A 26,420-nucleotide genomic window follows, 5' to 3' on the forward strand; every position below is an offset into this window, starting at 1 on the left:
TTTTAGTCTGTACCTGTCTTTGGGTTTGAGGTGAGTTTCTTGTAAGCAGCATATAGATGGGTCTTGCTTTTTTATCCATTCTGTTACTCTGTGTCTTTTGATTGGTGCATTCAACCCATTAACATTTAGGGTGACTATTGAAAGATATGTACTTATTGCCATTGCAGGCTTTAAATTCGTGGTTACCAAAGGTTCAAGGTTAGCCTCTTTAGTATCTTACTGCCTAACTTAGCTCGCTTATTGAGCTGTTATATACACTGTCTGGAGATTCTTTTCTTCCCTCCCTTCTTGTTCCTCCTCCTTGATTCTTCATATGTTGGGTGTTTTGTGCTGTGCTCTTTCTAGGAGTGCTCCCATCTAGAGCAGTCCCTGTAAGATGTTCTGTAGAGGTGGTTTGTGGAAAGCAAATTCCCTCAGCTTTTTTTTGTCTGGGAATTGTTTAATCCCACCATCATAATTGAATGATAGTCGTGCTGGATACAGTATCCTTGGTTCAAGGCCCTTCTGTTTCATTGTATTAAATATATCATGCCATTCTCTTCTGTCCTGTAGGGTTTCTGTTGAGAAATCTGACGTTAGCCTGATGGGTTTCCCTTTATAGGTGACCTTTTTCTCTCTACCTGCCTTTAAAACTCTTTCCTTGTCCTTGATCTTTGCCATTTTAATTATTATGTGTCTTGTTGTTGTCCTTCTTGGATCCTTTCTGTTGGGGGTTCTGTGTATTTCCGTGGTCTGTTCGATTACTTCCTCCCCCAGTGTGGGGAAGTTTTCAGCAATTATTTCTTCTAAGATACTTTCCATCTCTTTTCCTCTCTCTTCTTCTTCTGGGACCCCTATAATACGGATATTGTTCCTTTTGGATTGGTCACACAGTTCTCTTAATATTGTTTCATTCCTGAAGATCCTTTTGTCTCTCTCTATGTCAGCTTCTATGCGTTCCTGTTCTCTGATTTCAATTCCATCAATGGCCTCTTGCATTCTATCCATTCTCCTTATAAACCCTTCCAGAGTTTGTTTCATTTCTGCGATCTCCTTTCTGGCATCTGTGATCTCCTTCCGGACTTCATCCCATTTCTCTTGCGTATTTCTCTGCATCTCTGTCAGCATGTTTATGATTCTTATTTTGAATTCTTTTTCAGGAAGACTGGTTAGGTCAGTCTCCTTCTCTGGTGTTGTCTCTGTGATCTTTTTCTGCCTGTAGCTTTGCCTTTTCATGGTGATAGGAATAGTCTGCAGAACTGGGACGAGTAATGGCTGGAAGGACTTCCTTTCTTGTTGGTTTGTGGCCCTCCTCTCCTGGGAGAACAGCGGCCTCTAGTGGCTTGTGCTGGGCAGCTGCGCGCAGACAGGGTTTCTGCTTCCTGCCCCGCTGCTATGGAGTTAATCTCCGCTGTTGCTGTGGGCGTGGCCTGGCTCGGGCAGCTACTCCAAAGTGGTGGAGTCACGTTGGAGCAGGAGCGGCTGGGAGGCTATTTATCTCCGTAAGGGGCCTCCCTGCTCCCTGCAGCCCAGGGGTTAGGGTGCGGAGAGATCCCTGGATTCCCTACCTCTGGATTAAGTGTCCCGCCCTGCCCCTTTAAGACTTCCAAAAAGCACCCGCCAAAACAACGACCACCAAAAAAAAAAAAAAAAAAAATTTTTTTAAATTAAAAAAAAAAAGGTGGTCGTTCGTTTTTCTTTATTCTCCGGTGCCAGCCTCAGGCCTCTGCTCACCGGTCTTTCTGCCCTGTTTCCTTAGTATTGGGGTCCCTATCCCTTTAAGACTTCCAAAAAGCGCTCGCCAAAACAAAACAGCAAAAAAGCAAAAAAAAAAAATGGTCGCGCACTTTTCTTATGTCCTCCGACACCCGGCCTCCATTGCCCGCTCACTGTTCTTGCTGCCCTGTTTTCCCAGTATCGAGGGCCCTGCACTCTGGCCCGGATGGCTGGGGCTGGGTGTTCGGCAGTGCTGGGCTCCGTCTCCCTCCCGTTCTGCCTATTCTTCTCCCGCCGGGAGCTGGGGGCAGGGGCGCTCGGCTCCCGCCGGGCCGGGGCTTGTATCTTACCCCCTTCGCGAGGCGCTGGGTTCTCTCAGGTGCGGATGTGGTCTGGATATTGTCCTGTGTCCTCTGGTCTTTATTCTAGGAAGGGTTGTCTTTGTTATATTTTCATAGATATATGTTGTTTTTGGAGGAGATTTCCGCTGCTCTACTCACGCCGCCATCTTCTGCCCCTCTCCAGCTTACATATTTTTTATCCCCAACAGCATCTGGGCACTCAGTTTTGATAGATATATGAGTGAATGAATGCATTACTCATACATGTCCTTAACCAATTATAGCTTTAATTCAATAAAAGTGAGATTACAAGAGAAACTATGCATTTTTTTCTCGCATTAATTTTTCTCTACATAATTTTGCAGTGTTTTCCCTTTCCAAACATTTATGGAGCACTTTTTACTGGCCAGGCCCCTGTGCCAGGGTGTAGGATACCAAGTGGAACCAAGTACCCCTTCCTGTCAATGAGCTCCCAGTCCAGTGTGGGAAACCAGTGTCCACCAGCAATTCCAGTACATCTTTGATGCTTTAATAGAGGATGTACAAAGTACTACAGGCTCCCTGGGAAGGCTAGAGTAACTTCTTCTGCAGAATGAACTGAGATTTTTATTTAGCTCTTAGCTTAAGGAAGTCTAAATCAAAGAGAATCATGGTATAACTCAGGCAGATGACTTGGAATTGTTAGGAAAAAAACCTTCATGCTTATTATTTATAATAAGAGCTATTATTATTGAATATCTAGTGTGTGTCCAACCCTTAATGTATATTATTTCAGTTCATCTTTGCAGAAACCCTTTGAAGTGGGTGTTTAACCCCACATATAATGGGCTTTTGGTGGGGAAGCTCCGTTAGCTAGGAGAGCAAAGCAAGCAGCGTAGAATTCCCAACAGTCTGTAAATGAACGAACTGGAACGTGACCCAGATCTGTTTGATGGCAGAGCCTCAGCCTTTCCCTCTGTGTTGTGTGTTTTCCCCGACATCATCATCAGTTATAACAACAAATAATGCAAATTGGTTTAATATTTTAAAAGATGAATCTATTTATGAAAATTCAGCTGAGTATTTTTAGTAATGAAGGTCAGTTATTCTGCCTTTCTGCTGTGTTGTAGATGCTAGTAGGCATCTTTGTTTATTTATCATTCAGAATCTGTTCACTTTGGATTTCTATTGGTCCAGTTCCACTGAAAAGTGGTGACAAACAAGTGAAATTCAAAGTATAGACTATAATAAAAAGTACAGCAATTTTTTTTAGGTTATCACTATTATTTAAAAGTCCAGTGATGCCTAACAGTTCGAGAAGTTTTTAAAGTGAGCCTACACACTCATAGAATTTATGGTATCTTGGAAGAATTAAAGCATTGCCTCACTCCTTGTCTATATCAAGAACTGCTGTCCTGGAGGATATTTTTCTTGCATAGGAGTTATATTTACTTTCATCTGGTGCAAGACGTGTTTTCTAGCATTGAGCTAGTGGATCATTTAGAGGAGGCACGTTTCATTCATTTAAGCCTAGGAGACACGCTAAAAGGCACATTCTTCATTAGCACCTGGAGGTTGATTATGATGTGAGTAAGTTTGAAATTTGAACACTACCAGTGGCTTTTGCTTAGGCATCTGCTTCCAGCTTTAAGTTTTCCATCAAGAACATGGGATTTTGAGTTATAAGTATATCAATGTGGTTGACATGGGGAGGTTTTTATATTTCTTCCTGTTAAGATGAAACATGCAGACATAAGTTGCTGCACAGCTCAGAGCCCATTTTGGCAAGGAGCTCTCTACACCCATGTTTACCTTGCTGCCCTTGTGGGGTGCTGAGGATGGTAAGGGCCCTTAGGATTGTGAATATGACCTCAAAAAGCAGACAGTTAAAGCAGGCTGACTGCAGACATTTGTCTCCTAATTTGTTCAGCTAGCTGCAGAATAATCTGAAATCAAAACCAGAATCAGGAATTGCAGCCCCCAATAAATTATTCTCTGAACATTTGTAAGGGCTGGATTTAAATGTGTACATTTGGAGCTAGGTCAATTGCTCACTGTAATCAGGAAGCTCTTGGTTATATAGGCTGGAGAATTTTAAAAAGCAAGAGAGATAGATAGATTAATAACTGGAATCTACAGGGAATCAAAAAATTCCAATTGAGGTGATCCTTGCAGCCTTGTCTCTCCCATTTAGAGCTCCCGCCTTAACCACAGCTGTTAACCAAAAGCAGAGGTGACTGAGCCGAATGCCACTGATCACTATTTCCAGTAGGCAGAGAATCGGGAAGGCAAGGTGGATCTGAATGCATAGCCTAATGTGGCCTGGTGGAAGGGGTTAGAGATTCCAGAGGAGGGGATTGAGAGACTCTGAGAAAGAAAAAATAAGAAATTTACTTAGTCACAGTTGAATAGTTGTACTGCTTTATGGGTACAGGGGAGAATAGAAAATTAGGCCTTCTCATGAGGATACACTATACTAGCTTTTTTGTTTTATTTTTAAGCAAAATTTAACCTTTTAATTCCTATTTCTTATATTTTTTGGAAAAGCATTATGAAAAGTAAATGTTTTAAAAGAAAAGGGGAATAATTTAAGAAGCATAATTAACAGGCAGCCAATAAAAATTACTTTACCTTTTGCCTACCCTCCTAGGAGGCCAATATGAATGTTAAATATTAATTCCAATGTCCTGCCAGTTTGACCATGTCTGATACCTTGCTCCAAGAGATAGAGAATGAAAGGGCCAGGATCCTATCTTTAAAAACATGGAGACGGACATGGATATGATTGAAGTAAACAGAAACTACGAAGGATGTGAATAGAATTCTCAAAGAGCTTGAACTAGTGGGCCCCAGGCCATTGTGTCCTGGTCATTGTCCTAAATGCAAGGACTTCTTAGACTGATAAACAATCCTTGCCTTCAGTAAGCTCACAGGCTAGTAACCGGAGCAGATGCGAGACATAGAAGGATGTGCAACTGTACAGTTGGATGTTACATTCTTGGGAGCCCTTTACTCTATGAGATTAAAATATGAATTTTTTCAAGGAGGATTTACATATATTCACAAAAGATTATTTCAAAAGGAGATTATAAGGGGAGGTGGAATTTTTTGTTGTTATTGACAACAAACCTGGTGATGGCAGCTATTATTATCAGGCCCTGTACTTAGGTAGACACTTTCCACATGATGTAATATGATGCTCTAAAGCCATGAGATAGTGGTTAGCTACATTTTACCAATGAGAAAACTGAAGCTTAGAGAGGTGAAGCACCTTCCCAAATTTACACAGCAAGTACGTGGTAATGGTATTGGATCAAGGCATTCTGATTCCAGGGCCCACATCCTTAACCCATCAAGCTATATTGCTTCCTTCTCTGGAGTAGAGAGAGAGACTTTTCTTCTGCAAAACATACTTTAGAATTCTAAAATCAGTAAAGAAAAGACAACCAGTAGAAAAATGGCTGGAATAGGAAATCCAAAATCAATAAATATTTTAAAAGATGCTCAATCTCACTTGTAAACAGTGAAATGAAAATTAGAACCAGAATGAACATCATTTCACACCTACCAGAATGATAATGGTTAAAAGTCTGACAATTTCAAATGTTGGCGAGGATGTGAAGTAACTAGAATTCTTATTTACTGCTAATTGAGAACTTAAGCTGCACAGACACTCTGAAAACAGCGTAGTATTACTCAGTAACATAACACACATCTAAGATCTTGGCCAATTTAGATTCATCAATAAACCAGTATTTTAATTGCATTTAAGTCATGTAATTGGTGATAGACCAGAAGGGAAAGCATCTGACCAAAATAATCCTGAGTGTAAAACAATAGAAAGGATAATAAATATTTAAAGGCCTTGGTCTTAAAGGGATGATATTAGCTATATTTTTATTACATGGTAGAGTTGAAAATTACATTTTTTAAGTTCACTCCAGAAATAGAAATGTAATGTGAGCTATTGGAGAGTAAGTTTTGTTATAATATATAGTACCTGAATCTAAAGTATTATATACTTACCTCATCTTCTACCATTTTGTTATAATACTGGAGCCCAGACCCTGGTGTTGGTAAAGCATCAGTTAAAAATATTAGCTGCTGACACAGATCATGGTGATTTTTTTGAATGGGACCTATGGTCTTCAAATCTGCTTTTAACAGATAATCCAAAACGAAGTGCTCTGCACCAAATTTGCCAAACACACAGCTTCTCCAGGATATACTTCTTTGGTGAATGTAGAAATACCTGAGCAGTGATATAATTATCTCCTCACACATCCTCTTTCCTAATCTAATATCCTATCAGGAACACTTCAGGCCAATTGGGAAAGGATATGTCTATGATAGAAGTGGTTTCCAAAGAAACTTTAAGATAAATTTGGCCCCGGAACTTGCATGCTGATTTATGCCATGTTTTTCCCAGGGAAGAATAGGCGAGCTGGAGTTGCAGTTAAAGCATGGAAAAGAAGAGCCTGGGGAGGTGCAGTACAAGAAAAGCACAGCCTGGCTCTGGTAAGGGGATGGACTCTGCAGCTCTCCGCTTGTCTGGGAATGAGCTATGAGGGAGAAACTGATCACTTTAAAGGCATTAATTGGGAATTTTAACTTCTGTGTGAGCTTGAAGGGGAAAAGACTGAAGATCTGAGAGAGATGTTTTCCACCCCCTCCCCAGGCATAAGAAGGAGAGCTTTATCCACAGTTTACTTGTTTTTATTTTTTTCCTAAAACAGTGTGGAAATGGCTTGTTTTTTCCTTTTTCCTCTGTAACTGATTATTTTATATGCTTTTGAGTGAAAAATTCTCTTCTTCCCACTCTATTCATTATCTTCCTAACTCACATTTAGTCAAGGAATACCCTTCCATTCCCCTGCGGCCCCCCTCCTGAGGACTCTCCAGTATTAGAACTTTACCATGTCGGGGCTTTGATTTCTTTGGCAGACGCCTCCTAGTGGACTCCCACGGTATTATCTAGAAAAATGTAAATGCTGGCACATTCAAATCAATTTAAATTGTTACATGGGTTGGGAAGAATAACTTGTCAGGTTCATGTAGCAGCAGCCTAAGTCTAGGTAAAGTGACCAGAATCCAAATAGCTTTACCTGCAGCCACAGGTTTCTTTAATCTAAAAATCAGTTCAAAGGTTACTTGATTTTTAGATATTTATTTAATGACAATTGGCATATATAGAAACACAGAAGCTGTGTGTGTATTTAATTTTAAGTTACATTTCAAGATTTGTTTTTAAAACAGCAGTGTAGTTTAAAACGTTATGACACTGAATTTAAGATGAGAGGTTAAGAATTTTGATTTTGCTTCCTATTTATTATTATCTTTTATATATAGTTTTAATACCATCTTCTGAAAATGGGTGGAGGTGGTATATTGGCTATACTTTCCAAAATATACAGAGATATATGGAATGAAGGATCTGAGAAAGACGGAAGTCAAGGATAACTCAAAGGTTTTGACTCTGAATGATGGCAAGTACAGAGTTCCCATTTACTACGAAGGGGAAGACTATAGAAAAGCAGGTCTGCGTAATGTAGGCATCAGGTTTGGGACTTGCTAAGTTTGAGGCACCTAATCAGACCTCCAGCTGGGGATATCAAGTAGGTTGTTGTCTGTTATGAGTCTAGAGGTCAGGGGTGAGGCCAGGACTGGAAATATAAATTTGGGAATCATCAGCCTATCAACTGCATTAAAATCATGATGTTGGATGAGGCCACCTAAGGAGCGAGTGAGGATAGATAAAGATGGTAAAGGTCAGAGGACTGTGCTGTGGAGCACTTCAGCGTTAAGAAGTGGGGAAAATGGAGAGGAAACCAACAAAAAGCACATGGAAAATTAGTGATCAGTGACGGCAGGAGAAAACCAAGAGAGAATGGAATCTTCAAAGCCTAGAAAAATGTTTCAAGAAAGGAGCAACTAGTTGTGTCAAATCAAGTTCAAAGGTTACTTGATTTTATTCATAAATGTTTCTGCTGTGAGGCTGCAGAAGATGGAGAGTGAGAAGTGGGAATTAGATTTGGCCTCTTTTAAGTCATTGGTGACCATGATGGGGGCTGTTTTGGTGGAGCTGTAGGGACAAAAGCCAGGTTGCAGAAGGGTGTAGAGAGAGTGAAGGGAGGTGAACAAGAGCCATCTTAGTACCAGCTACTCTTCTAAATGCGTCTGATGTATGAGAAGCAGTGAATGGGGCAACAGTAGAGGGCTTTTTCCTCTTTCAGATGATAGGCATTATAGCATGTTCACATGCTATGGGGAGTAATACAAGTAGAGAAGGAAAAATTGGTGATGCAGCAGAGAGAAGGAAGTGGGTAAGAGGAGGAAACGAGTCCACAAATGGAAGGGCTGGCCCTGCATAGAAGTACAGGCAGGCTGTCCTAGTGTGTACATTGAATGCACTGCACTCCATTTAGGAAGACTGAGGTTGGACCATACATTTTACAGAAATGTATTGTCAAATAGTTCTATAAAATACAAGTTTAAAATCTGTAGGAACAGTGCAACTATCTGAAAAACTTGACAATGACTCATACTCAGAGAGTGCTGACAGCCAAGATTTTATTGTATTTCAAATGAAAATATTTATGAATGAAGTATAATTTGTATTTGCAAAAGCTTTATAAAAACTTTGAATTTATGGAACTCAAAGTATAGTGAAAATGTCTATGATTTGCTCTTTAAAATGTAAATTTGGCAGACATTATCTCAATGCACTTACATTGAAAAAAAAAGTTTTATTCTATGAATATTTGAATTGAGCATACCTTCCTTCAGATCCACAGTGTAATTATTTTCTTTTAGCTTCAGAGTGATTTTTATAACCAATGTTAAATTCTGTATTCTATACATACATAATGACTATTCCATTATCTACAATTTGAAAATAGTAAATTATTTTTTCAGTGAGCTCTTGTGCAAAAAAAAGCGAATGTCTTAGTTTTGGCTGCTATAACAAAAATGCCATCGACTGGACGTTTAAACAACAGAAGTTTATTTCTCACAGTTCTGCAGGCTGGGAAACCAAGGTGAAGGTGCCAGCCCATCAGTGCTGGTGAGGGCCTGCTTCCTAGTTTGCAGATGACCTCCTTCTCCTTGTGTTTTCCTTCACGTGGTGGAGAGCAGAGAGAGAAAGCCAGCTTTCTGGTGTCTCTCCCACTAAGGGCACTAATCCCATTCAGGAGGGCTCCACCCTCATGACTTCCCAACGGCCCCACCTCCAAATACCGTACATTGGGAGTTAAGATTTCAACATTTGAATTTGAGGTGGGGACGAAAGGGGGATATGGCACACAAACATTACAGCAGAGAGTAATATAAAGGACACTTGTAAACCCACTGCTCAGGTTAAGAGGTGACAACATTACAGCACTGCCTGTACAGCCCTCAGGTACGTTCACCAACTCTGTCTCCAGTAAGTGACCTAAGAAATCAGAAGATGAAACTCTCTTTGAAGTAAATCCCATAATGCAGTTCTTTCACCTTACACTAAATTTCTATGTACATACTTTTAAGGTCTGGAGTCATTGCCAGTGGTTCTTATTAATTGATGAGTAAGCAAACAGATTGGGTTCTTGCTCTGATAAAAACTCTCATACCTATTTTCCATCTTTGTTGCAGGGTCCGAGACATGCTAACTGATGAGATCACTAAGGCAGCTGCCAAGTAAGATCCATTTATTTTCTTACCAAAAATTTTCTGTAAACATTTTTCTTCTGACAGGTACATACTCTAAAATATCTTTTAGGGTATTTCATTACTTTAAGAATTTTAAAGGACTTTTCAACCATATTTAGAAATACCAGTTGTTGTCTTCTCTCATGTTATTTCTTACTACATGGCCTGTTATTTCTTACTACATTGTGAAAATGCAGAGGAACCAGTACAAACACCTAACTTTTACATCAAGAGTCACTGAGGTTGTTTCTTGTTCACCTAACAGGATGCCCTGTGCTTTGACTTAGATTTAAAGGATTCTATTTGAGTTCTGAGCAGTGGGGAGAAATCCTTGCTAATGTGAATTATGTGGGTTCTGCAAATAGATTATTAAATCTCAACTGTGAGCTAGCAAGTAAATCAGAGTAATACTTCCTTTCATTCCCTTTGTGTCATTGGATCCAGGAAATCTTCAAATGAATTTTTTTAACACTGTACGTTAATGTGAAGACCCAGTAAAAAGGCAATTTCAGTCATATCCTTATGGTTGTTTTAAAAATATACCTTGAATATTATTACTTCCTCAAGGCTTTTTATTTATCTTAAGCCAACTCTCACTGAAAAATTATACCCTGATGAACTTGCTTGAACAGTCTCTTCCAGGTTCCTGTGTTAACAAGCTGAATAATTGTTCCTGGCAATAAGTTTCATGTCAGTAATAAACTCTTCTCCCTTATAATATCACCTCTGGCTGCTGCCATTTCTGTTTGACTTCCCTCTTCATAGCCACAAAATAGCATAGATATACCTTTGACCTAGAGGATTTCATGTATATTGGAAGTCCATATCATCTAGAAATATGTAATTGCAGTATAGTTTATCCCTATCATGTCCCAGAACTTTCTATACTAAGTAGGTTTTGGCTTTAAAAACAAAAACATGATGTACCTTAGAGTTAGCTTCTACCAGCAATTTCTTGAACAGGCACTTAACTGTGAAGTCTGATCTCAGTACGTGATCACTACTCAGCCTCGTGCCTTCTGAATAAAGGGAAACAGAAGTGGTAATCCTCCCTTCCACTCAGTTCTGTGGGAGGCACTGGGAAATATCTGTTGACATATCTTTTGACAAAATGAAAACTAAAGTACAGAGAGGCTTTGATAGGGACTCATTTGTGACTGCTTATCTAGTTGGTGAATTGCAGATGAGTGGGAGAGCACTCAACTGCACAGCAGAGGGGAGGAGGTGTGGGGTTGAGGTGAGGGTCGCTTTGACCTTTACCTTTCAGTTTGTTCTATTAGGTAGTCTGCTTATATCCTGTTAAAAACAGTGCTCTGACATTTGAAACAAAAATCTTGAATGCTGAAAAAACTAGCAGCCTTCTATGGAAACAAACTACTTTTGCCTCCTGGTAGCTTTTGCATAGTTCCATTCTAAAGTTTTATTTCAACAAGATTTTAATCTTCATATTTGCAAAGCATCCTTTCATGACTAAGAAGACTGTGTTCACATTCTCAGAGGTACAGAGTAAAACTAATTCATATTCTTATGGTGTTAACTTTTCACCCAAAATTACAAAGTGTTCTGTAGACTTTACCTCATTAAAGCAATCCTGACAATATTAGCATGACAACAAGTGAACAGGACATATTGAAGGTCCAGAGGCAGATTAATGATAGAGCAGGGGAAAAAAATCCACTCTGCTGCCCTCTCTTCTTTGGACCAGGGCTGCCACAGGCTGGTTTGGGATAGTGTCGGACTTTGTTCTGAGTGGGAAGTTAAATGCAGGAAGCAAAACACCAGTCATAGGATTAGACTGATACGCTTATTTGAGAGCATTTTTAAACATCCATGATAGGGCTAAGGGAGAATCAGAGCCCAGATAATACCTGATGATTGATGTAAGTTTATTTTCATTGTTATTAATTAAATAGATTTGAAACTGAAGATAAAAATCCTGGAAGGATTGGGTCTCTTTACTAATATGTAATGCAGTAGTTTGTCCCTAAGAAAGCATCACTGTAGTTCATCCTTCCTTGTGATTTTTAATTAGGTTAATGACATCAGTTTGTTTCAAAGGACAATTTAATTAAAATGTCAGTGGTGTTGCCTAGGTAAATACTGTGCTGATGCTGACATGTTATTATGCAAATTAGTTACAACTGGTAGGGGACAGTTATTTGATCAACAGGGTGATGAGGTTTTTCTGAACCAATTGCAGATTCTCACCTGGCCAGTTCCTCCTTTAATTTGTTTCACTAAGTATGTATTGTTTTCTCTCCATAAGTCACTGTGCTAAGCAGGTAGGGAATGCAAAGACGATCAAGAACTAGTCATGGTTCCTTTGTGAAATGTATAGCATGGCCTAAGCATGCCTGAGGGCACTGTGGACTAACTAGTTTTTTCTATTCAGAGATTAATGTCCAAATACACATTTAGTTTGTAGGCAGAGGTCTACAAACCTAAATAACTAGTGGCTTTAAAGACATTTTTTTCCATTTTACAAGAACAATACATGCTCAATAATGTCAAGACCAGTGACTTTGGAGGAAAATCGTTTTGGGTGATGTTTTACAATTGAGACTAAATTCTCTCATAATTTCTGGGTTAAAAAGATACTTCTTATGTCATATCATCTAATATCCTTCTTTTAGAAGAATTGATATCCAATTTCTGGTGATCAACTAAGTTTTTCTGCAGGGTGATAAAAACTGAGGATCTAATTCTTAGATCACTGAGAATGCAGAACTAATTTTCATCTGACTTTAGGGATTCATGACCATTTTGTAGCAGGACTGGCTTCAGGATATTCTCACCTAAAGGAAAGAGATAACATTAGAAATGAAAGATTTCCTTTTGGTTTTGGTAAATGATTTTATGGCTAGGGCACCTAGGAATCCCCAGGTCTTGCCTCGCTTCCTGGTATTTCACTATTAGCTGTATGAGTTCTCAATAATGCTCACTGCAAAAGTAGCAAAACCTAGGTTGAAGTCATCTGTTTAGACCTCAAGTCTCCCTTCCTGTTTTCTCCTCCCCACTCCATCCCCCAATATAAATGTCTTTGTCTTATCAATTTATGGCAGGCCTCATAGAGGATGCAGTTAAGGAGGGGTGAACAGAATGACCAAATAAGTACAGAGTCAAGCCATCACTGAGCTTAACCACCACAAATTGGGAGAGAAGGGAGCAGAGAATAGATGGGTAGATAGAGGGAAGAACTTGATAATGCCAAGTCCTGAGTTAATCTTACCAAACGGAAGCAAAAATGCAAGAACGCTTTTCTTTTTTTTAATCAAATGTACATTACAGTGGTTCAACAGCTCCCCTCCTGCTAGTCACTTTTCAGTGTCTTTGAGTCTGCTGCCATTTTGTTCTTTCTATTTTGCTTTGTTTTTTTATTACACAAATAAGTGAAATCACATGGTATTTGTCTTTCTCTGCCTGGCTTATGTCACTGAGCATAATACCATCTAGATCCATCCATGTTGCAAATGGGAGGAGTTCTTTTTATGGTAAAATAATATTCCATTGTGTATATGTACTACATCTTCTTAATCCATTCATCTATTGATGGACACTTAAATTACTTCCGTATCTTAGCTATTGCAGACATGGCAGCAGTAAACATAGGTGCACATATATCTTTTCAAATCAGGGATTGTTTTCTTTGGGTAAATTTCTAGGAGTGGAATTACTGGGTCAAATGGTATTTCTGTTTTTAGTTTTTTGAGGAACTTCCGTACTGCCAATTTACAGTCCCACGAACAGTGTAGGAGGGTTCCTCTTTCTCTGCATCCTTGCCAGCATTTGTTGTTCCTTGTCTTTTAGATGTTGGCCATCCTAACAGGTGTGAGGTGATATCTCATTGTGGTTTTAATTTGCATTTCCCTGATAATTAGCAGTGTAGAACATCTTTTCACATGCCTTCTGGCCATCTGAATTTCTTCTTTGGTGAATTGTTCATATCTTCTGTCCATTTTTTAATCAGGTTATTTGCTTTTTGGGTGTTGAGGCATGTGAGTTCTTTATATATTTTGAATGTTAACCCCCTGTCAGATATGTCATATACAAATATATTCTCCCATACTGTAGGATGCCTCTTTGTTCTTCCGATGGTGTCCTTTGCTGTACAGAAGCTTTTTAGTTTGATGTAGTCCCATTTATTCATTTTTGCTTTTGTTTCCCTTGCCTGAGGAGATGCGATCAGGAAAAAGTTGCTCCTGTTTATATTCAAGAGATTTTGGCCCATGTTTTCTTCTAAGAGTTTGTTATAGTTTCATGACTTACATTCAGGTCTTTGATCCATTTTGAGTTTACTTTTGTGTATGGAGTTAGACAATAATCCAATTTCATCTGTTACATGTAGCTGTCCAGTTTTGCCAACACTAGTTGTTGAAGAGGCTGTCATTACCCCATTGTATATCCATGGCTCCTTTATCGTATATTAATTGACCATATTTGCTTGGGTTTATATCTGGGCTCTCTACTCTCTTCCACTGATCTATGAGTCTGTTCTTGTGGCTGTAACAAATTATCTTGATTACTGAGGCTTTGTAGTAGAGCTTGAAGTTGGGGAGCATAGTTCCCCCAGCTTTATTCTTCCTTCTCAGGATTGCTTTGGTTATTCAGGGTCTTTTGTGGTTCCATATGAATTTTAGAACAACTTGTCTAGTTCATTGAAGAATGCTGTTGGTGTTTTGATAGGGATTGCAGTGAATCTGTAAAATACTTTGGGCAGGATCGCCATTTTGACAACATTAATTCTTCCTATCCATGAGCATGGGATTTCCATTTTTTGGTGTCTTCTTTAGTTTCTCTTGTAGTGTGCAGAGTGTAGGTCTTTCACATCCTTGGTTAGGTTTATTCCTAGGTATTTTATTCTTTTTGATGCAGTTGTAAATGGAATTGCTTTCCTGATGTCTTTCGGCTAGTTCATTGTTAGTGCATAGGAATGCAACAGATTTCTGTGTATTAATTTTGTATCCTGCAACTTTGCTGAATTCAGTTACTAGTTCTAGTAGTCTTTTGGTGGAGCTTTAGGGCTTCCTATGTATAATATCATGTCATGTGCAAACAGTGACAGTTTAACTTTGTCCTTACCAGTTTGGATGCTTTTTACCTCTTTGTGTTGTCTGATTGCCATGGCTAGGACCTCTAAGTGCTGTGTTGAATAAAAGTGGTGAGAGTGGGCATCCTTGTTATCTTCCTGTTCTTAGAGGAAAAGTCTTCAGCTTTTCGCTATTATGTATGATCTTGGCTGTGGTTTTGTCATATATGGCCTGTATAATGTTGAGGTACTTGCCCTCTATACCCATCTTGTTGAGTGTTTTTATCATGAATGGATGTTGAATTTTGTCAAATGCTTTTACAGCATTTGACAAAATTCATTGAGATGATCGTGTGGTTTTATCCTCCTTTTGTTAATGTGGTTTATGACATTTTTTGAATTTATGAATATTGTACCATCCTTGCATCCCTGGAATAAATCCCATACAATAACACTTTTAATACCTACTGACTCACAGGTTCAGTCATGACTTTGGCCTGGGACTAGAGATACTAGGCTCACACAGGGAGCAAGGCTAGGAGTCCTCCTCAGCCCACATATATGTTGTTTTCCTGCACTGAGGTAAACAGGGAGTAGTTTGTGGATGTGACATGATTCAGGTTCAGGGTGGAAGTCCAGGTTTTGAGAAACATTCTCCATAGGTGTGAGAACCCACAATTATAGGACTGACTCCCAAACTAATAGATGGCATGGGTACTCTATTGCGTGAGTTCTGTGTTGACAGAGTTGGCAAGCCAAGGGTATCTCTTCAGTGTCCCATTTGGGATTTTATTCTATAAGATCACTTTGGAATTATGGAATAATATTAAATCTGCATCTTCAAGTGGTAAATACATTAAAAAGGTTCAGTTTTCTTGATACCGAATTTAGAAGTCAAACTTAAGATTTTTTAGCTAATGTTAGACAACTATTTGAATGATATAAAAGGGCAGCGCTCAGTCTAAATAGTCTAGACACAGGCCATTTTTTTGCATCTTATCTAGGGTCTCAGTTTTATCACAAACTGACTTTAAGGTCGCTGGCTCCAACAAATAAGAGAAAGAAAGGGAGGATAATAATGACTGAGGAAAGCTCCCAGTGTGTCCAGTTGCGAGTAATGGATGCTGTCTCAAGTGCTTCACGAGAAGCTGGTTCCACACACCAGCGCTTTAGAAAAGCCAGAGGCCGATTCTGTTCTGCTGGGCTTCTTCACATAACTCCTTGATTGTGTGTTCAGAATGAATGAATACATTTATATTAGCCAAAGATGACACAGAAGAAGGTAGCTCAGGAAATGTAATGTCAAATGATGAAGTAAGAATTTTAGGAAGAAAGAACTTGAAATTGGAGCTGGATTTTTGAGTTACAGAAAAGTGTAATGACCATATATGGGTAAGAAGAGTTAAGAATCAGCAGCGGGGTCAGAAGGGAAGAAGCTGTGGGCATCAGGGAACAGACCTGCGCCTATGAGGCCTGTGAAGGAGCGAAGTGCTTTTTGACCTCCTCTGCCCTCCCTATAATAGCGCCTTCTCTTCTTCTGGTTAATGCCCTGAAATCCTCTCGGAATTTTTTTCTTTTTAAACAGAGACAGTCCAGTGGTCAAAGGCAACGCGCTGTTAGCCTTAAGCAGCCTTGCTGTTGTCGTATCCAGACATGAAGCCGGCCTCTCCTCAGACTCAGAGGGGGTCCTGGAGGTGAGTTAAGGGTGATTTGAACCAGTTGGGCCTTGGTTGTGTGACCTTTGAAAGCTGAGAAGTGTCTTTCAGCCTGGCCCTGAGTTTATGAGGTTAAGAGTCTGTGATTGCAGCGCCAAGTTCTGCTCCTTCTGGGCCTTTCCACTGTGAGCCTTAGTGTTCGCAAAGACACTTCTCTCCGCTGCTTTTCTGTTGTGTTTTCTCCATCACAGTTAAGTGGTCATTTCCATTTGAAGGTACCAATTTTCTGCAACAGGGGTTGTCTTCTTATGATTACATCAATGGTAACCAATCTGAGGAGGTTAACTAGGCTTACTGAAAGTGAACAATGCTGTCAAAAAATGATAAATAAGCAGTGTTTACTGACTGAGAAAAAATTGTACTTGGCATTTTAATTGTAGATGTCAATGGCAAAGTGCCTATTCATTTTTGCAAGGCATTTATTTCTTAATTAAACATGTGGTGTGCTGGCCAATGTTCATTTCCAATGTACTTTTTCAGATAATTCATATCTGTCAAAATAAAAAGTCATGGATTTATTCTTTTAAGCCCCATTATCTAGTAACTGTCATTATCTGGAGACAATATACCCAAGTGGTTAAAAAACATAAGTAGGAGAGTCTTATATTTAAACCCTTACTAGCTCTATAGCCTAATGTCGGTACCTTTTCCTCTTTCAGAGCTTGTTACCCCATCTATAAAAAGGGGATAATGATACTTATCAGGTAGGATTATTGTAAGGAGTAAATGAATTACTACTTGGAAAGTACAATGACTGGTAGATGCTGAGCCCTCAGTAATAGTAACCGTTATTGTCAGCATCAGCATATACTTCTTCACTTCTTGCTGCAAAAACTGGACTTGATTCAAAGTCATTCAGTCTATCTCTGTTCCCTCAGAGTGGCTTATGGGCCATGTGTACTATTTCTTCATGGCGGGGTCTTTTGGGTGCAAGCAAAGAAACCAAGTTTCATTTAAATAAAAAAGGAACTAAATGGATAAGGAATCTGGAAGCCCATGGAGTTGAAGGCAAAGCTTAAAATCAGGTTTGGGGAACAACAGGAACCAAAGCAGCTTGAGAGAGTCCAGGCACAGGTACTGGGAACCAATCTCAGCAGACCATCCCCTGGAACAGATCCATTCTAGTTGTTTACCATCCTTGCATCACTCATTTAAGAGCCAGAGTCCTGTGGGTCCCATGCCCACACCCTGGGCAGGGCAAAATGGGTAGCTTGATTGTTCATTTAACCCAGCTTCAGATTAGAGGGAATCCCCATGGGGTGCTCTTACCAGTAAGTAAGAGAATAGGTGCCATGGAGCAAGAGCTATAAATGCAGGTGGGAAAGGAAAGAGGCAAATGGATTATTGTTTGATGGATAAAAATGTAGGTAGTTGCCAAGTGAAATTTTAACTTTAAAACCAGAATCTTACTAAATGATGAGAAAGATGAAACATTTTTGGAGGAAATATTTCATGTACATGAAAGAGCCTTGGAAAACTTTAGCAGAGGCAACATGCTACATAGATATCTACGATCTAAAATGTTAATGTGCCTTTCTAGGATCCCTTCACTTTGGTGTTTATTATGTCAGACTACCAGTTGCACAGGTAATTGGCCCTAGTAATAAATCAGGATCTAGCCCAGAGTTTGAGTTTCAGGCAGTCTTATTCTTTATTCCCCCACCCTTTTGTTCTACACTATAACACATAGTACATAAAATATTGAGAAGCCACACACCCAAAGATGGGACTTTTCTTTTATTCTTGATGACCTTGCCCTTGGGTATTAACCCAATACAAACGCAAGACCTTTATATTTGATTAATGTTGAAGTTTAAACTTCATTCCAGTCGACGTATGTCCAACAACTAAAGATCATAATAAGACCTTCTTTAATTCAAGGAATTAATTTCAAGGATACTTACTCTGCATTGACCTTTATAGTTGCACCACCTGAATGTTACCATGTGAGTCAACAAATGCTTTTAACACCTGTGGTCATGAATGATTTTTAAAACCAAGTTCTCTTTTTAATGAGTTACATTTTGTTTTTGAAATCTCTTTCCTCTTGTTTTCCAAACTGAAGATCTTGTATGCTTTCATACCTAATTAGCAAGGCAAATGTTTTGATGATTCTTGAACGATAAGTATATGGTGAAAGTAAGCTCGGAAGAGCTCTCAGATTTGTTCTATTTATTAGAGTGCCCCATCCTCTCATTTCTGCTAAGTCTTGTATAAAAGGTAAATCTTACTCCTGTCGGGGCACGTGTATTTGTCAAATATTTATCTATCTCCTCTAGTCCTGGTAGGTGAAGTTTACTTTTTGATAATAGCACTTCACTTTTTAATACAGAAGGGGGTTATGCCCTGGATCTAAAAATAATGTTTAGTTTTTTTCTTTTTTTTCCTATGATCATTTCACATTTTTCTTCATCTGTAGGTTCAACCTAATTTCCTTTCAATGAAAGAGTGGGTTTTCATGGTGTTTGATACCCTCCTGGTCATTGTGGATAGCCATTACCAACCCAGAGGACGACTTTTCTCCTCATTTTATTATGTAAGTCTAAGAAATAAGAAATGATCAGAAAACTCAGGGGTTGACTCTTCTTCGCATATCGCTTGTTCAGATGAAATTCATGATATAGTGTAATGATTCCCAGCCTGAGCTATGCATTAGAATAACCTGGGGAAACTTCAAAAAAAAAAAAGAATTATACACACACACACACACACACACACACGATAAAGAAATACTGATCGAATTGCTCAGGGATGGGCCTCAGTCATCGTCAGCATTTTGGCAGCTCTCTAGGTTATTCTCATGTGTAGTCAGAGGCAAGAGCTACAATTGTAGCAAAATAAACATTGGTTGAAGTTTGGGGTCCCCAAGTTTCTAGTCATAGTTTTTATCATTTTGGGGTATGTGACCATAGGAGGTTCACTTAATCTCTATGGGCCTTTGTTTCCTGTTAAATAAGGCAATTAAACATTATTATCTATAGAGATTTTAGCCCTAGTTTCACTCCTTACTAGTTTTGTGAGTATTGTCCTGACACTTAACCAATTGTCTTATTTCCCTTACCTGTTAGATAAAGGTAAAAACTAATGTTTTGCCAACTTTGTACAAGATTGTGAGGGTCATGTGATACAATTTGAGAAATGTTTTGAAAACTGTGAAATATTCTATAAATTCAAAGTAATATTGTTGCTGATCATAAACAAGCACCTGTTACTTAACCATTCTCCTCATGCTTACTTCCTAAGATCTGAAGCAAATTGAAAGCACACTTTGTTTTGTTTAGGTTTCATTTTCCCTTTATTGACTGGAGGGCATGTTTTATTTCTCTATCAGCATGGAATTATTTTGGTTCTGCCTTATCACTATCCATTGCTTAGGGAATTATAGTGATCATGGGACAATCAGCTGAGTGGCAAAGGATTATAGTTGATTTGAATAAAAATATAGCAGAGGTCCTAAACTGTTGCTAAGATCACCAATTCAGCCTGAAACTCCATTGCTTTAATTCTTCTCTGTACAATACTTTGTGCGCCTCTGTCCTCTTGCCCTGGGAAGGACCTGGTATGTATTGTTCTGGGGCTTAGGGTCTGGAACTAGATTTTTAACTGTACTTGAGGATAAAAAAATGACTTACTGGATAATGTAGAATTAAATTGGAAGGTAGGTTTTGCTCAAAGAAGTAATTTCCTTATTATGCTTTCTTTTCTTTAAGAAGTGTTCTGATTCCTTTAATGATGGATTAAAAAAATGTTTAGCTTATATAGAGGTCTTTGCAATAGCTCCTTATTAGTTCAGATATTCACCAGGACAGGATATTATATAAGATTTCTAATAATGATTCTTAGTTCTTACAAACCAATAAAAATAATCTCCCTACTAACCAGATCAGGATTGCTTCTTACCTTTGTGATTTTTGCATTATCATTATACTTTTTCAAAGCGCTATTTCAAAAGTCACTTCCTTTATTTCCAGTGTTCTAGCAGCTGGGTCATTTTGAGTCGTATTGTCATTATGATAGTGCTATTTTAACTTAAAAAACACCATAGCACATGTTTGATTTTATCCTTAAAGTACTAAAGCTTAGAGAGCAAATGGGTGTAGAATTAAAAACACTTTTTAATGTGCTCTGACTGCCTGGGAGAGCATGCCCTTTATGGTGTGTCTGAAAATGTGAAGTGGATAATAGTGAGGAATGATAAACAGGCTTTCTTCTCCACTTGAGACATATTTATAAATGTATATATGTCTGGTGGAGCTCCCTAACATGAGATTCTTATAGAAGCTGTTCATATTTAGCTGCCCTGTCATTTTATTAGGGCTGTTATTCATTTCCCATAATTACATATAGGAAGGAGCATATAGAGCTCTCCATTTCATTTTGAATAGCTGGTTATTGCTTTGTAACCAGAGGCTTTAGGATTTCAACTTCCTTTTTAATTAAAAGGAATTAACCCCCTGTAGGAAATAATCCATCTACTGGGAAGCGTTCCCACCAAAAATTTTGGGAGATTTGCCAGTAGCTCCCTGTGCTAAACTTAGCCTTACTCCTCCATTGAGCTTCACCACCACCCCCTTTTCTTTCTCTCCCAGAGAACTCCTGGCTCTCTGGACATTTATAATGTAGCTTGATGGTTTCTCGAAGCTTGGATAACTTCACTTTGGGTTTTTATTATATACACATGTAGGCTTTCAAAACACTGAAATTGTTTCAGGCTTTCCAGGAAGGGAATTCACACCCTTTAAAAGAAGACACTTATAATTTGTTTTTCAATTGTAAAAGGATATTATTAGCTAACTTGTTTAGTAGCTAATTGTTTCAGTAAGAGTGAAAATGTGACCTACAGACAAACACAGAAATATATTTTTTTTGTTGGTTGGCAGGGCTGGGCCTCACAGAAGCTTGTATTGTTGTATAATGCTTTGGGATAGGTATGCCTCCTTCATGTTTTAAACAAAAGGCCGATCCCTTGTTTTCTTTCTCTGGCATGCCCTAGAAATCCTATTCTGGCGAAAACACAGCTAGTGCCATTGCCCGTTCTGCTGCCGCCACCGCTTTGTCTCTCCTGGTGCCCGTTTCAATCATCTCTTGCAAAGAGAAGGTTGAGGAAATCCTGAATATGCTGACTGCCAGGTTACCTGGGAAACCAAGAGCTGATGAGTCTCAAGCCGTGCAGATCCACATGGGCCTTGCTTTGGGGATGTTTCTCTCTCGTTTGTGTGAGGAGAAACTCAGGTACAGCTTTTTCAGATAGTCCTGGTTTTCCTCTTTGTGATTTAGGCAAAGGATTTCTCTCTCTCTCTCTCTCTCTCTCTCTCTCTCTCTCTCTCTCTCTCTCTCTCTCTCTCAGACACACACACACACACACACACTATATATGTGAATTGCTCAACTTTCTGAGATGAGCAAGTTAATCCTTTTTTCTCTTTTATGAGTGAATTTGTCTTTCATACCATCATATAGATATTAATGTATTTTAAGGGTTTCTCCTATTAAGGTGATTGATTTCTTGAAAATCATTTTATGCTTCGATAAAAGCCCTGGATAAATCTGTGGAATAGATATGAGGAATACTCTAATCTTGGGGTGCTGTAAATTGAGAAAGCTGCTTTTCCTTTATAAGGGCCTTTTTTTCCTTCAGAAGGGCCTGTAAGGGTGAAAATAATTGCTGATCCTTTATTGATATCAGTGTAAAGTGGGAGGAAAGGCCTGGGATATCCCTCATCCCCGGGGATTCTGAGAATCACTGAGTTGCCTGAGAACTGCATGTACCCAGTTTTAAATACTGCTTTCATCCTGTGCCCAGGCTACATTTTTATAATCCTTAAAGAGTCTTAATCTGTGCATATTATACTGTGTGCTTTATTCAGTTTGCTCATTTTTGGGCTGCTAGCTTTATACTTGAATGGAGTTAACAGAATATCAAAGACCCAGATGGAAAATTCCACTAAACAGGGAAATTTTCTTGTACATGAATCTACTTATGTGTTGTTGTGCATTATATGTATTCTTTATTTTATAACAAATCTTAGTATTTTACATATCCAGATTGATTGCAGTGTGGCACAATATGACTATTTGATTATCTTTGCATAGTTAGATGTCAGTGACTTGGAAGTTAGCCCCATTTTCCAGCAGTGGAAATAGAAGAGTAGAGAGACGCATCCTGTTGTGATGTTAAATGTCCCAAAACTTCCCTGGGTGGCAGAAGTTAGCTGTCTGTCTAAAGGCAAGAGATGGTGTTGATGTGGATAAACTGGATGACATTATGCTATATTTAGATCTCAGTTTGAAACCAGTGGTTAAAATTTGCATTTGTTATTTACATAGTTTTGTGCAAACACCAATATGTGAAATCTTCATGAGAATTGCTATTGATCTAGTGAAATACTGTATTTCAGATGATCATTTTCAGCTCTCGGAAACGTGACTGGGGAGATTGGCTTATATTCTTTGTGATCTTAAATGGAATGTGTCCAGAGTATTCATTTTGTTCTATTCACCAGCATTAGTATTTATAGCCCTGGTTCTGGACATGAACAAGAAGCTGCCCTTTGCTTATAAATTGACTGTTACATATCTTGTGTGTGTGACAGAACACAAAGTATTTTTAAAGACTTAAAACTTGAAAGTGATTTTTTTCCCCTTTGCTACTATGCTACAAATGGCAGTCTCTTCACCATCTGTGCTCATGCTTTTTCTTCAGTATCTTTTCAAGCAACATGTTTTACAGCTAAAAATGAGCCATGGCAGTTTAATTTCAGGCAACTCATTTCATCTTATATCCTGGCTCTGGCTCCCTTATTCATTACTTTAGGACGAGATGCTGCTGGTTTTAGGGGTCAATGAGTTTGCATTTGTGATTAATTTAATCATGCTACCTGGAGCCCACCTATGATGGTTCACTGGCAGCATACATCCCTGGTTCCTAGATTGCCTTCAACTCTGTCTATCCTACTTACCCTTCCCTTGCAGAAACCCTGGGGAAGGATACCACGAAGGTCTTCCCAAGGCTAAGTGTCCTCAAAATAACTGCAGATGTTAACTTTGCTCCCACAATCCCTCCCTGTGGCATTCTCCCTATGGCTGGTATAAGTAGGTCTGCAGCCACTTGTACAGTTATTTGTGGTTCCCACCATCCTAATTTCTTGGAGCAAAGGAATCTGAAATATTTGCCTTTTGGTACTAATAAATATTTTACTAGATAATCACAATGTCTCCAGATAATGAGATTTTTGGAGAAAGTTCCTATTTTTCTAAAATTAAGGTGTTTTGATGGCTGTTGACCCTGCATAGTCAATGGTATCAAATAAGTGGCCCAAATGGCTCCATAGGGGAACAGATTTAGGGCCTTACATTGGCCTCAAGAAAGAAAAAAATCACCATGTGGTAGAGAATTAGGACAACCAATCCATTTTTTGCTAGGCTTATGAAAAAGTCTCCTGAATTTAAATTCCTGTCTAGAATTTATTCAGAAAAGCATATTATTCCAAAGCCTGCTCTGTTTTAACTCCCAGAGGATACAAGTAGGTTCTCTTTAGCATTTGTTTAGGACATTTAAGTATACTTCACTCCAGAGAACAACTATAATAAGACTTATTTAGTTAAAGCTGTTAAAACTGTGTGTGTGTGTTATTGCAAAATGTAATCCTCCACCTCAGGCAAAACCACTACAGTCTTGGTTTGAGAAGACGTTACTTAAAGAGTTCTCTGGCTGGTTGGCATCCCTGGGCTACATTCCCCTTAGCACAGGCTGACACAGCAACACGGGAGTTGACATGAAGGAACCCCTTGATAATAAAGTGTCGGTGATGAAGCCCACGACTGCCTGAATAAACAGCCATACGATTACCTTTTAAGTTTTATTTTACTACGGAAGTCATAGTTCTCCCCAAGACAATTACAAAGACCACATCAATTACTAAATAAAGGCAGAAAATACAGGGCTGGGTTTTTCCCCCTTTTTTAAAAAAAAAAATGTAAGTAAAGGATAGAATTTATAACCACCACAATTGAGACATGAAATCAGAAGTAATGGTCTTTGCAAGAAAGAGATTTGGAACAATTATTGATAATATCAGTTTAATGAGTTATTAAATATTCTGAAGAAAATCACTATCATTATTAGAAACCTTTTTTTAAAATGGTTCTTGCTTTTCAGTGATGTAAAATTTGAATGGGCTGAGAAAATGCAAAAGTAGCTAGGGTTATTGGTTTGCAAATGATTATGTTCACAAACCCAATTATTGAATAAATCCTCTGACTCAGTTTCTCTATCTACAAAATGATTATATATGAATAGTCAATATTACTGTTACTTAGACATTTTTTAAAGAAATGCATTTAAAATAAATCATTGACAGCAAAATACTATATAGTGTTTTGGACAGTTGAATGATTTTAAATCATTTTTTTCTCTTGGTGTTTACCCAGTGATGTATCTGGACAACAGATGAACCTTCTTCTGATGAAGTCTTTGGATGCCCTGGAAAATTGCTGCTTTGACACTAGTCTTGAATACAAGTATGTTTCTTCTCTGGTACTTAGAAATTGGTTCTTTCTCTGCTGTAAATTTTGTGGTCTATGCGTTATAGGACCTGATCTTGAATTCCTTTGCAAAGAGTTTTCAATAATAATAAAAAACCTTTAATTAAATCTTACTAATTCTGAAAAACATGTTTCAGCAATAGACAGTTTGCTTCATTATAAGGCAACACATGCCATTTTGTAGCTGTCATTAACCAGTACCTTAGTTCTGTCTTATGAGGCATATATGTATCTGGGGACTTGTATGCATGACTTGACCTTTTTCAAAGATCTGTTGCAATTATTCTTTGAATTTAGCCTCAGAGAGTCTTCGATCCATGAGTTAGATTTCCCTGTGAAATCCAATGGCTGAAGAATCAAAATGGCAACAAATAGGTTATACCAGGTGTTCCCACCCCAGATCTTGAAGATTTTGTCTATTAAACTAAGTATTTTAAGAATGATTTTCTAATTCAGTCATGAAAGATTTAAAAAAATGAAAATAAATAATCAGAAAAATATCTCTAAAAACAATGTTAAGCAACTCATTTAGTGAGATGTTTAATGTTTCATTAGTCTTGTTGGGAGGATGTACTATTTTATTAGGCTTTTGAAATCCTGACACAGTTGAGGACTTACACTGTACCCTTTTATACTTCCACATGTTTTGGAATCTCAGGTGTGGACCCTCTGGGGGTTCATTGTTACTGGAAAACTCAACAGAGTGCAAGCACTAATGTCCAACTTATTAGCTCATTTTACTTTTTACTATTATGGTTTCTGTTCATACATGAGTGGAATCAGTGTTTACATTTCTGGCCTTTAAGAACTTATCATCTCAAGTTACATTCATGTCATGTAGCCGGGCAAATTCAGACTAAGGATAGAGTAAATGGTAGAAGTAGCTGCATCTCTCAAGTAGTTCATCATGAATAAATAAAGGCAGATTTTCACTTAGTAGGTGGTAGTTATGGGATCTTCTTTCATGTGCAGGATAAGATTTGGGTGAGAACCACTGACAACCACCCAGTTTGTCACAAAACACTTTAGAAATGAAATGACCTGTTAAGAGTGTGGTTTTGAGTATGGGAAAAGAGAGTTCAGTGGCATGATTGAAGTTTCTTGGATATAGAAAATGATTAATGGAAGAGACAGGGCCATTTAACTGTTGCTGGGTCCGATGAAGAGCTGTTTTTTTTGAGCCTAATCCATGTATTAGTGGCAGTGCCTTTTACAACCAAGGAGTAAGATTAAGACTCTCTCACTTTTTCATTCTCTCCTTTCTTTTTCCTGCCTTTCCCCCAAAGGCGTTCATCATAGCTGAAGCTCAGGGTATTATAAAGTTTGGAAAAATTGAATAAAATGCTGCAAACTTTCAGCCAGTTGGAACAACCAGGAATGACTTTCACGTATTTTCTCCATTGGTTTACAGGAAGATTGTTAGAAAGTAAGGAA

General features: G+C 38.5%; 1 protein-coding gene across 6 annotated transcripts in view; it reads left to right on the forward strand.

Annotated features, from left to right (window-relative positions):
- FOCAD (focadhesin) overlaps nucleotides 1-26,420 on the forward strand; it is a 274,352-nt gene that overhangs the window by 191,126 nt on the left and 56,806 nt on the right. For all 6 annotated transcript variants that reach the window (XR_005025293.2, XR_005025296.2, XR_005025295.2 and 3 more), the window contains 6 exons: nucleotides 6,445-6,533; nucleotides 9,645-9,689; nucleotides 16,313-16,421; nucleotides 18,862-18,978; nucleotides 21,436-21,674; nucleotides 24,873-24,962. Coding sequence is in view for 3 of the 6 variants with exons in the window: in XM_057498735.1 (XP_057354718.1) it covers nucleotides 6,445-6,533; nucleotides 9,645-9,689; nucleotides 16,313-16,421; nucleotides 18,862-18,978; nucleotides 21,436-21,674; nucleotides 24,873-24,962 (689 nt within the window). In the remaining 3 variants the exon portion in view is untranslated. The remainder of the gene's footprint in view (nucleotides 1-6,444; nucleotides 6,534-9,644; nucleotides 9,690-16,312; nucleotides 16,422-18,861; nucleotides 18,979-21,435; nucleotides 21,675-24,872; nucleotides 24,963-26,420) is intronic.

The sequence above is a fragment of the Manis pentadactyla genome, chromosome 3, assembly GCF_030020395.1.
Source record: "Manis pentadactyla isolate mManPen7 chromosome 3, mManPen7.hap1, whole genome shotgun sequence".
Lineage (NCBI taxonomy): Eukaryota > Metazoa > Chordata > Mammalia > Pholidota > Manidae > Manis > Manis pentadactyla.